This window comes from Musca vetustissima, unplaced genomic scaffold, assembly GCF_032173495.1.
Source record: "Musca vetustissima isolate MV318-11 ecotype Yass unplaced genomic scaffold, APGP_CSIRO_Mvet_v1 utg19164, whole genome shotgun sequence".
Lineage (NCBI taxonomy): Eukaryota > Metazoa > Arthropoda > Insecta > Diptera > Muscidae > Musca > Musca vetustissima.
Genome location: NW_026874237.1, coordinates 97772 through 111063, shown reverse-complemented (window position 1 = coordinate 111063; position 13292 = coordinate 97772). Strand labels below are relative to the sequence as shown.

Below are 13292 nucleotides of genomic sequence, written 5' to 3'. Positions count from 1 at the left end.
TTATTTTCGTAAACGTAAACAAATTTGACAACATTCAATTTATTTTCTACAGCATTGCCATATTGAAATTACTTAATTCAGTATAAATTCAGTTTGATTTTGTGCATTAACAACACATAAAAATGAGGATAATGTACAAGTTAATTTGAATTAAGGCTGTTAATGCAAATTAAGGCTGTTTCTGTCTAGGCTATTACTTTTGGACTATATTTAAGTTTGGTATAATATTACGATGATCAATCTTTGGAAGAATCTATATTCTCCGTTCGCTATATATGATATTTACAAAATACTGATCCTTAGTGAGACATATACTAGAAAGAATGTAGCTATAAGTCCCATATTCGGACATTATAAGGATTGGTTTATTGAATTGAAACCTGTTCGGCTGGAAATTAGGGCTAACTTTATGGTGAACCGTATTACGGGTGACGTTTTAATTGATTTTTGGTGGTTTGTGGCACTATTTCTGCACCAGTGTAGTAGCGAGATGCCACAATGTGTATTCCACTCAAACATTTGATAGACATTTTTCGTCCAGAAAATTACGAACATTCTGTGAACAATTTTGAACAACAAATTTAGTCATAACTCGATTTCAGTGGATGAACTGTTTAATAGAAAAAACAAATCAATAACTTGTATGTTTTTCATTAGAAAATATTTTGTTTTATTTTGTTTTTTTTTTCATTAAACTAATTACTTATTCTAGTTTGTGGTTTGTTCTCATTCACTATTTATTCACCGAAAATTTGATGTTGGTTTTTACCAGCCACCGGATCCACCTTGGCTCCAGCCACCAGATTGGGCGCCACCATAACCACCTTGGCTATAGCCACCAGATTGGGCACCGGCACTTTGTACAACAACATATTTAGTAACGCCGGCAGATGAACCACCGTTATAACCACCAGTGGAACCACCTTGGCTCCAGCCGCCAGATTGGACGCCACCATAACCACCTTGGCTAAAGCCACCAGATTGGGCGCCACTGTAGCCGCCGGCATTTTGTACAACAACATATTTAGTAGCGCCAGCAGATGCACCACCGTTATAACCGCCGCTATAACCACCGTTGTAACCACCGTTGTAACCACCGTTGTAACCACCGCTGTAACCACCGGTATAACCACCAGATTGGGCGCCACCATAACCTCCCTGATTTTGTACTTGGACAACAATAACTTTGGAAGCGCCAGCAGATGAGCCACCGCCATAACCTCCGGAATATCCACCAGCGTTGTAACCGCCTTGTCCTCCGGAATAACCACCACCACGACCACCAGAATAACCGCCAGCTGAGACAGAGCCACCGGAACGTCCACCGAGCAAACCACCAAGTTTGGAGCTAATCAAACCTTGCAATTCGCTTATGGAACGTTTTTGGACATTATGGCCTTGGACACAGGCCAAGAGGGCAAGGAGAGCCACAACACAGGTGAATGGTTTCATGGCGATTGGTTCGATAAACGGCGGTAAATCCACAAACTTAAGTAATCCAATAAAGGGAACGACGACAAGATGTCAACTAAATGACCGTGTCACCATCAGCCGTCATTTATACCAAAATTCGAATACTAAAAGTTCAGCAACTACAAGAACTTTAGTAAGGGCTTGGAAACCAAAAAAAAATAAAAAACTTTTAGAATATTAAACTAATACATGCAAAGGTATCTGTTGTTCCCATAATCCATGAATATTATGTTACCACTCACAGTTCAGCTCATAGTTGTGTGTTGTATATTTGCATAAATTTGCCAGATAGGGCCCAACAAAAGAAAAGCACACCAAACACACCCAGCATCTTTTGGTATTGGTTCTGTTAACAGATTCTTCAACAAATGAAATCTTCTTCGTTTTTCAAAGAATAATAGCCGCGCCATTAGAAACCGGTCGTGTTTTATCAAACTTAGTTATTATTGGAATACGAATAAAATTAGCAAAGCTTTACAAGTAATGAAATACCAATTAAGTTTATGGATGATAATCATTTGGGCATTGAAATCGATGTTAGTAGTAAATTCTTCTATATATTCAAAGTTTTGCCTATTGTATAGACCTATTGTTAAAATAGCATTCCATTGTAAAGATTTAGCGGAAGATGTTTTTGGAATAATTAATATAAAAAAGTAAAAACCTGGTTTATTTTGTTTATAGATCTATTGTTAATATAACTTTACATTGTAAAATTTAGCGGAAGTTGTTTTAAGAATAATTAATATGAAAATCAAACAGGTTGTTTATTTAACCCTCCGAATTTTTTTGTTTCCTCCCTCAGGCTGTGTGCATTTTAAACCTCGTAATCGGTCGGGACTTGTAATGTGCATCATGTATTTGCATTGTGGGCTGGAATGTTGTCTTTGTTTTAATACCGAATTGCAGACACTGAAATGCTGTAACATGTAAAATACCGAAGACAATGTTAAAACATGGGCATAGATGTATGTCAGCCTCCAAAAACTTGGAATATTAAAATACAGCCCTTTCGTTTGGAAAATTACCCAAATTTTGGCGGCACTTTTTTATGGGAGCTGTACCAAAACTGGGACCAATATACCACATTTACAATACAAATATTCTAGGATAATAGAAATCTCTGTGCAATTTTTAAAAACTTTATCATCAAATTGAAGAATTTCTATAAAAATTAAAAAAAACATTTTTTAAAATATACGCCTCTGATAGTCTCCTAAAAAATTATTTTAAAAATCAGTTCTTTCTTTAAAAATTATTTTAAAACTTTGCGCCACTGATAGTCTTCTATAAAAATTATTTTAAAAATCTACGCCTCTGATAGTCTTCTATATTAATTTACAGTTCTTTCGGTTGGAAAATTACCCAAAATTTTGGCAGCACTCTTATATGGAAGCTGCACCAAAACAGACCAATATACCGCATTTGCAATACCAAATATCTAGTTAACAACACCTTGAAATGTTAACATATCTAAACATATGATAATCTTCTATAAAAATTATTTTAGAAATCTACGCCTCTAATAGTCTCCTATAAAGTTATTTTGGAAATCTACTCCTCTTTTAGTCTCCGTAAAATATTACTTCAAAATCCACGCCTCTGGTACACTCCAGTATAATATTATGTTTTAACTTTAAGCTTCTGGTAGTCATCTAACAAAATTATTATAAAACCAGTGAGCAGAGCAGTATAGTCGGACGGGGCCGACCATACGATGCCCTACACAACTACCACGAACTCTAACTTCCTGAGGATGTTTATTCCGAGTCTGAGTAATAGTTCGTGATATTTGCCCCCTCTTGTCCGATTAGAGGTCAACAACACCTCTTCCTTATTTTTTCGAATATTCAGTACAGTCCTCCTAATTACTTGTCCAGATTACCTTCACGGTGGGCTGTGTTGTGATTTTCGGATTATACTCGACTCGAAAACACACAAAAAATTAAGTTTTCGGTCCATTTCATCCCAAAATTTTAATCCGATCATCACCGAAAATTGTAGGCGTTGTTCTTGACCATAACTGGAACTTCATGAAAAATTTCAAAGCCATCAGCGCGATATTTCCCTCTCTAATGTGGTAATGGGTTACTAAATAATATCTGAATACGTAAGCACCTGTAAATATTTGGCTGTAACTCCCACATCTGAGTAGATACATCACTATATTTGGTATCAATTTAAAGACCAACCACTCCTCTTGGATATGCTATCAACTCCTCGGGTCTACATCCTCCAGAAGTAAATATATATGCCATAGAATACAAATTTTGTCATTTTTTCACACAAAGGTCAGGGTCCATTTGACCCGCTAAATATTGACCGATCTTTATCAATACTTCATGTATGCTTATTCTCTGGCCCGATCCCCTTCTCCATGCAAAAATTCGCGGTGTTTGGGCCATAATTGCGGCCGCTGGAGCGACCAGAAAAACCATCAAAAATAATGTTTTTGGTCCATTTCATCCCCTAAATATTAACCGATCTTTCCCAAAAACAATAGGGGTCTTCATTGGCCAGAACCCATCCTACGTGCAAAATTTCGTGAAGATTGGTCCATAACTGTGGCCTGTATCGTGTTTACAAATTATAATGGACAGACGGACGGACGGACACACATGTCTAGATCGACTCAGCTAGTCGAGATATGACGATCGGTATACTTAAAGGTGGGTCTAGGATCAATATTTTGCGGCGTTACAAACATTTGGGGCTGCACAAAGCTATAATACCCTGACAACATACTTGTGTGGGGTACAGGTACAACAAAACTACAATACTACAAAGACATAATACCCTGTACCACAGGCATATGTTTGAAACAGGCAAAAGGAAACGAAATAGACGCATGGTTCCTTTTGAGAATATGCATAGAATCACTTTCTGAGTCGATTTATGCATGTCCGTCCGTCCGTCTGTCCGTCCGTCTGTAGATGTTAAATTGTAAACAAATTACAGGTGGCATTTATGATCCGATTTGGATGAAATTTGGCACAAGTCACTTATTTGGCCCAAGGACGAACCCTATTGAAATAGAGAAAAATCTGTTCAGATGATTTGCAGATATAGTTACTTATCTGGCCCAAGGACGAACCCTATTGAAATAGAGAAAAATCGGTTCAGATTTAGATATAGCTCCCATATATATTTTCGTCCGATTTAAGGTAAATGGGGCACCGCAGTTCCTCTATATATTTCGATTTGCACGAAATTTAGCACAGAGTACTGAATTAAGTGCAGAATGATGTGTGCCAAGTTTCGAGAAAATCGGTGCAGATTTAGATATAGCTCCCATATGTAGTTTCGTCCGATTTAAGGTAAATGATGCACACAAAGTCCCTATATATCTTTCGATTTGCACGAAATTTGGCATAGAGTACTGAATTAGGTGCAGAATGATGTTGCTAAGCTTCGTGGAATGATCCATGGCTAGGCCGATTGGCACAACCTATTGATGTAATATAAATTATTCTCTGGCAAGTTTCCCCGAAATCGTTTCAGATATAGATATATAACAAAAACGCGTCGTCTGCTAGGATACATATGTAGAATATACCCAAAGTGGTGAAGGGTATCATATAGTCGGCCCAGTCCCACTTTACTACTTTCCTTACTGTTTTTTTTTTTTTTTGAAAGAATATTTGCCTCTTAAAAACCCTAAAAAAATGTTATTTTAAAAATCTACGCTCTGGTAGTCTTCTATAAAAAAATATTTTAATCATCTATACCTCTGATAGCCTACTATAAAAATTATTTAAAAAGCTACGCTTCTGAAAAAAAACCTACGATGGTACATATCACGCTTAGACATAGTCTCCACATATATGTCCCCCATAATTTTTGGTATTTTGAAGGATAGTCTACGAGAAATTTAAAAATGACCTTTTTTGCTGATATGGTGCCATGTGGATTATAAAACAGTAGTTTTTCATTATAAATGCAAACTTTCATCATCCACAATCTAATGATCTAACTTTTGTCATATTTATATAAGTAAGGACTATTCAAATCATGTGTCAGGACCAGAGCTCCGATTCGCTCGATTTTACTCGCGAGTGAAAAATACTCCCGAGTGGGAGCACGAGAAGAGTACGAGTTTTTTAAGGAGTATACTCTTCACTCTTTTATTTTGTTTGGGAGTGCTCGCGAGTACTGCTTATTAAAGAAAAAGAGTGAGAGTTAAAACGTTCGAAATAGAGTAAGAGTTCACACTAAGAGTGAAATCGAGTGGACAATTAAATTTGATTTTTTGGTTGTTTGTATGTGCGTAGTAGCAAACTGTTAATGTCTATGAGCCAGGACATTTCAATCGACCTTCCATTATCGAACTAATATATTAGATCATGTAGTTAAACTGTATCCTGTTGTAGCCATACGAAGATTTACATAAAGAGTTCATCGCATTCAAACTATTTTCAACTTTTATCGAAATGTGATATTTTGTTAACTATTAGAATTTATTATTTTAAAATTTTTAACGATGAACTTAAGAGCTAATTTTTGGATTGGATTTGGTTGACAAATAATAACAAATTGTTCTATAGCATTTAGTCATTCCAACCACCGTTCCAGCCGCCTCCATGGCCGCCTCCGTAACCACCGCCATAGCCGCCACCATAGCCGCCTCCATGGCCACCGCCATAGCCGCCTCCACTGCCGCCAGCAACAACAATTATGACCTTTGAGGCGCCACCGGCACCTCCACCATAACCGCCGCCATGACCGCCACCATAACCACCGCCATAGCCGCCACCATATCCTCCACCGCTAGCATAGCCGCCACCACTGGCATAACCACCTCCGCCACCGCCCAAGCCTCCACCTAAACTACTCAACAGCGAGAGTTTAGTTTGAATCAAGCCTTGTAAATCCAAGGAACGTTTCTGTATAGAGTGGCCCTGTGTACAGGCAGCCATGGCGACAAACATCACCAAGACGCAGGTGAACACTTTCATATTGATTATATTCGACGCGATCGTTAGCCTTACGAAATGTATATATCTAACGATCCACTAAATAGAACGGTTAGATCTAAACTACTTAACCAAACAACGTCGACACTAACTTAAATATAATTCTTAAAACCAATTTAAAATCGCAACAAATCAAAAGAATGCACTGCACGCTTATTGTCTTCAGCTGGTAGCCAAAAACAATTTTTAGTTAGTAGCTGGTTATTGTGTTCGTATTCTTTGCTAATTTTTTTTGCATACAATATCTGAAATTAACACAAACATAAATAAATGCATTTGAATAATATTTTAACTATGGAATTTGATGATATTAAAACTGGCCGGAGGGAGTATACAGAAAAACCGGATACAATAATATTTTTAATAGATTTCAAATAATGATGCCAAAATTTATAAACTATCACAAAATTCAACTTCAATAAATGAAAGTGATAATATTAGGTGATAACTGACCATTCGTAATTTAGCCAAATTTGATGATAAAATTAGATAATTATTTGTATTTAATAATGAATCATTAAAAATAATTATAACCTCCGCCATAAGTAGGTGAAAAAGTATATTAAATTTGTCATTTAGTTTGAAACATTTTCAGATATTCATTTTCAAATTAATAACTGAAAATGGGGAAATAAAATATAAACCTATACCCAATTCGCCTACGCCTCTGTATCAGTAGTCTTCTATAAAAAATTATTTAAAAAATCTACGCCTCTGTATCAGTAGTCTTCTATAAAAAATTATTTAAAAAATCTACGTCTCTGTATCAGTAGTCTTCTATAAAAAAATATTTAAAATTATTTAGTCTTCTATAAAAACTTATTTAAAAAATCTACGTCTCTGTATCAGTAGTCTTCTATAAAAAATTATTTAAAATTATTTAGTCTTCTATAAAAAATTATTTAAAAAATCTACGCCTCTGTATCAGTAGTCTTCTATAAAAAATTATTTAAAACCAGTGAGCGGAGCAGTACAGTCGGACGGGGCCGACCATACGATACCCTACACAACTACAAAGGAACTCAAATTTTCTGCGGATATTTATTCGGAGACTGGGCAATATTTCGTGATATTGGCATCCCCTTGCCCGATTAGAGGTAAACAGCACATCTTCCTCACACTGACATATTTTCCGAATATTACGAGTATTCAGTACAGCTATTGTCCAGATTCCTTTCACCTTGGGTTGTGTTGTGATGTTCGGCTTTCATTTGTGGTCTATAGATCGATTCGAAAATAACACAAAAAATTCCAAAATTATTATCTGATCATTACTGAAAATTATAGGCGTTGTCCTTGACCATAACTGGAACCTTATGGAACATTTCAAAGCGATCAGCGCTATAGTTCCGCGCTCTAGAGTGATAATGGGTTGCTAAATAATATACGGATACGGAGATACCTGTAAATATTTAGGTGTAACTCCCACATCCGAGCACATACAACAATATAATTGGTATTAATTTAAAGGTCAACCACTCCTCTTGGATATACTATCAACTTCTCGGGTCTATGTCCTTCAGTGGTAAATATATACGCTATAGAATACAAATTTTGTAATTTTTCGCACAAAAGTTAGGGTCCATTTGACCCGCTAAAAATTGACCGATCATTATCAAAACAGGCATGCTTATTCTTTGGCCCGATCCCCTTCTCCATGTGAGATGTTTGGGCAATAATTGCGGCCTCTGGAGCTACCAGAAAAACCGAAAAAAATTAAGTATTTGGTCCATTTCATCCCCTAAATATTAAGCGATCTTTACCAAAAACAATAGGGGTCTTCATTGGGCAGAACCCATCCTACATGCAAAATTTCGTGAAGATTGGTCCACAACTGTGGCCTGTATCGTGTTTACAAATTATAATGGACGGACGGACGAACACACATGTCTAGATCGGCTCAGCTAGTCGAGATGCGACGAACGGTATACTTAAAGGTGGGTCTAGGACCAATATTTCGCGGCGTTACAAACTTTTGGGGCTGCACAAAGCTATAATACCCTGACAACGTAGTTGTGTAGGGTATAAAAATCTTTTGATAAAATATATTATTTAAAAATCTACGGCTCTAATAGTCTTCTATAAAAAAAATATTTAAATAATATATGCCTCTTATAATCTTCTATTAAAAATTATTTAAAAAATCTACGCCTTTGATAGTCTTCTATAAAAAAATATTTAAAAAATCTATAAAAAATTAGGTTATAACCCGGCTTTTGGACAATTGTACATATCATTTTTTGGCGTAGTCTCCATATATGATGACGAGGTCGGGAGAATTTGCTAGGGGGTTAAATATACCGATATAGAATATAACCAGTGAGCGGAGCAGTATAGTCGGACGGGGCCGACCATACGATACCCTACACAACTACCACGAACTCTAACTTTCTGAGGATGTTTATTCCGAGTCTGAGTAATATTTCGTGATATTTGCCCCCTCTTGTCCGATTAGAGGTTAACAACACCTCTTCCTTACTTTTTTCGAATATTCAGTACAGTCCTTCTAATTACTTGTCCAGATTACCTTCACGGTGGGTTGTGTTGTGATTTTCGGATTATACTCTACTCGAAAACACACCAAAAATTATGTTCTCCGTCCATTTCATCCCAAAATTTTAATCTGATCATCACCGAAAATTGTAGGCGTTGTTCTTGACCAAAACTGGAACTTCATGAAAAATTTCAAAGCCATCAGCGCGATATTTCTCCCTCTAATATGGTAATGGGTTACTAAATAATATCTGAATACGTAAGCACCTGTAAATATTTGACTGTAACTCCCACATCTGAGTAGTTACATCACTATATTTGGTATGAATTTAAAGGCCAACGACTCCTCTTGGATATGCTATCAACACCTGGGGTCTACATCCTCCAGGAGTAAATATATATGCCATAGAATACAAATTTTGTCATTTTTCACACAAAAGTCAGGGTCCATTTGACCCGCTAAATATTGACCGATCTTTATCAAAACATGCATGCTTATTCTCTGGCCCGATACCCTTCTCCATTCAAAAATTCGCGGTGTTTGGGCCATAATTGCGGCCTCTGGAGCGACTAGAAAAACCGACAAAAATTTAGTATTTGGTCCATTTCATCCCCTAAATATTAACCGATCTTTTCCAAAAACAATAGGGGTCTTCATTGGCCAGAACCCATCCTACATGCAAAATTTCGTGAAGATTGGTCCATAACTGTGGCCTGTATCGTGTTTACAAATTATAATGGACAGACGGACGGACGGACGGACGGACACACATATGTAGATCGACTCAGCTAGTCGAGATATGACGATCGGTATACTTAAAGGTGGGTCTAGGACCAATATTTCGCGGCGTTACAAACATTTGGGGCTGCACAAAGCTATAATACCCTGACAACATAGTTGTGTAGGGTATAAAAACCCAAATTTTGTCCCGTGGTCTTTCTGTCGATCTGCTACCTCAGCTTTTGATCATTTATTTCTATGTAACTAATTCCCACATTCAGATATTTTCGATATCAATATGACCACAAAATAACCGTATAGCTCGTATCTTTGAGTTAGTTCAGTTGTTCCATCATTTAAAAACTATATAACTTTATATAATTAGTCAATCTAATGAACATCTGTTCAACATTTTGTCCAACACTAGTTACTCAACTTCGCTTTGTCTTTCGACCGCATGAAACCAAAGCCATAAAAATTAATGGATTAACAGTTTTCAAAGATGTATGTTAATTTTTAATATATGATTTAATTTGTTGTTACTAGTTTTTATTAATTTATGACATGTTCGTTCGTTGTCTTCTTCGCTCTTATAAAAAGCGGAAGTTTCTTATCGGAAACTAAACAGATGTATTTGATTTTCGTTTCATCACACTGCTGATGGGAAGTGCTGATATTGTATGAAGGAAGTTCTTTATTTCAAATTTCGTTTCGTGGAAATTTGCAAATCAATTATTTCCAATTAGTTATACAAATAAGAATTGGCATGACTTGTGTACACGAACACGCAGAAATTATATTGAATTATACCATATTGACAACATAAAAGAAGAAAATATAAAGTTATGGCTATATCGATCGCAGACGGTTGGCTATACAACACAGTTCAGTTAGACCAACAGAGATATAACTTCAAATTTAAAATAAAATCAGTAAGGAAAGTAGTAAAGTCGGACGGGCCATATAAATGGTATCCTTCAGCACTTTGGGTATATTCAACACATGCATTCTAACACTCGTCGCATTTTCGAAGAACCATTGACATTGAATTGGATGAACTAAAATATGTGATCCATATTCAAATCTTAACCGACTTAGATCAATCCATAAACATGTCATTCTATAACCTATTCATTTGAATAGATAGAGAATTAGACAAAATCATGTAATTCGATTCAAAGCAAATCTCAATCATACACTCGTTGATTATTTGAAACCCAATAAACATGAAGTCGATCGAGTATATGGACAAAGTCTACATTTCTAGAAAAAGCAATTACGTCAATCTATACTCAATTTTTTAAAAAGTTCGCGTCAATCTGAAAAAAATTAGGAGTTTGGGGCACCATTTACTAAAATCGGACCAAAATATAAATGGTAGCTACATCTAAACCGATTTCAAAGAAACTTGTCACAGGTTAGGTTACACTACTTTCAGTACGTTTTGTACCTATCGGCCATATTTTTGATCCTTGGTGCATCACTTACTTAAAATCGGATAAAAACATAATTTCATGCTGTGATGCAGGGTATAAAATGTTTAAGAAGATGTTATTTATTCAACAGGAATCTGTAATGCGAAATTCAAACTACTAAAAACGAAAACTTAAAAATACTACCTTATAAAGAAAAGAAATTGTGCACAGATCATTTCTAATTGAAATGATCTGCCCACGTCTTGGTACGTACTATTCGGTATTTTGAGGATATTGGGTACGTTCTCATTCCAAAATGAATGGTATTTGGGGTTATAATTGTGAAACAAACCTTAATACCAAAAATTATCAAGTTTCGGGGTAGCCCCCAATAATTTTGATAGTAATATTATATTATTATGGTATTTAATTATCACTATTATAAAATACTAGCGGGCCCGCCAAACGTTGTCTTGCATAGCACTATTGTTTATGTATAATTCAAACAACGATAGCCCATGTAACTTTATACATTTGCTACCCTACACGATTTGAGATAGTGTTCTGAAATTTGGGCATACATTGCTACTACTTCTAGGATATTTGGTATTGAAGATGTTAAATATTAATTCACTATTTAGGGTAGCTCCCATATAACGGTACCTCGCAATATGAGCAATTTTAACGGGGTTTTCAACAGAATTGTTTGTAATAGAGCAGAAAGTGTCCGTACCAAATATTATTAATTTTTGCGAAAATTTTTCTATTTAGGTCCACGCTCTGATATAGCAATACATACAGGTCTCGCCCCATTTTCGGTATTATAAAGACATTGACCTAATTTTCTCATAGAGTTGGCTATAATTACGAATAACGGATTCCTGTGGATAAAAGACATCATTCCAGAAATTATGAATTATAGATAAACGTTTTAAAAAGACGCCATAATTATTTCCCGTTCAATTTTCGGTATGTTGAAGTTCTTACCCCCGTTTTCCAACCTGAGTGTTATCGGTAGTTGACATGTTCAATACGAATAGGTAACATCGGACGAAGCTTTTAGATATTATGCTATTTTTTCTAATATTGCCGGTTTTTTGTTAGTTGTTCTCTTTACAGCTGAGCCTAATGATAGATTTTTGAATATCTCGTATATTGGTTTTCTCTGTGATACACATTTTTGGTTATAAGTTCTAAGATATTGAAAAACGATTAGGCATATAATCACCTGATTTTATATTTCCAGTGACATATCAACATTTCAGGTACTTTAAGGAACAACATGTTCCTATAATTATTATTTTCAAACAAATCAATATAGGGCATAAATCTTAGGATCCGAATACCCAGAATGACCACGAACTCGAACTCGTCTTCTGATTTTCCATCCTTGCATTAGTCCCAAATATACGTGCATTCTATGGAAAACGTGTACATACTATGGTCGTGTGTACATTCAATGATATACTTCTCAATTACTGTTTGTATTGTCCCAAAAAAAGGTATTGTCCCAAAAATATTTTGAAAATTTTCAATAATTGACAAATGTAGGCTTAAAGGAATTATACACTACCAATTTTCGCTCAAAATAACTCAAAATACCAACTACGACGTGGTGCAATCAAAATAGCTCGATACAAAATTCGTGGAAATGCAAATATGCGTCATAATAATTTTTTGCAGATTTTTCGCGGTTTTCGATTTGCATTTGTTCTCACCTTTTAAACCTTCCCTGGAGCTCCACGAACATTTCAAGACTATGACAAGAAAAATCCGTTCAGCCGTTCTCGAGTTTTAGCGAGACTAACGAACAGTAATTCATTTTTATATATATATATAGATAGATGAAATATTTCATTTGATTACTTCTTGAGTAATAAAAATTTTCAAATTAAACGATATTGTTGAAATATATTTTATTTAGTTAATGAACTGGTAATATAATTTTGATTACGCTAAACTGGAATTATAAAAATTCAATTTAAAGCAGTATTTATGACAGTAAACGTGTATTTGATATATATATATATATATATATATATATAAACAAAAGACTTAAGACACGAACTCTAAAATTATACAAGAATCGAAGATTTGTATCGATGTTTTTAAATAGTATGCAATGTTTTAAAATAGTTTTGATTGGATATCAAGAATTTTAATGGGAATTTTTGTAGCTGTTACTCGTAGTATATAGACAAACAATTTTTAAATGGG

The 13292-nt window shown here is 35.3% G+C and overlaps 2 protein-coding genes across 2 annotated transcripts; both read right to left on the bottom strand.

Moving 5' to 3' along the window:
* Positions 1–765: 765 nt before the first annotated feature.
* LOC133331920 (uncharacterized) lies at positions 766–1452 on the bottom strand. The gene has a single exon (XM_061540310.1). It carries the CDS (start codon positions 1450–1452, stop codon positions 766–768), a length of 687 nt encoding a protein of 228 aa, XP_061396294.1.
* A 4568-nt stretch (positions 1453–6020) lies between these two features.
* Positions 6021–6428, bottom strand: LOC133331910 (uncharacterized). The gene has a single exon (XM_061540298.1). It carries the CDS (start codon positions 6426–6428, stop codon positions 6021–6023), a length of 408 nt encoding a protein of 135 aa, XP_061396282.1.
* Positions 6429–13292: the final 6864 nt, after the last annotated feature.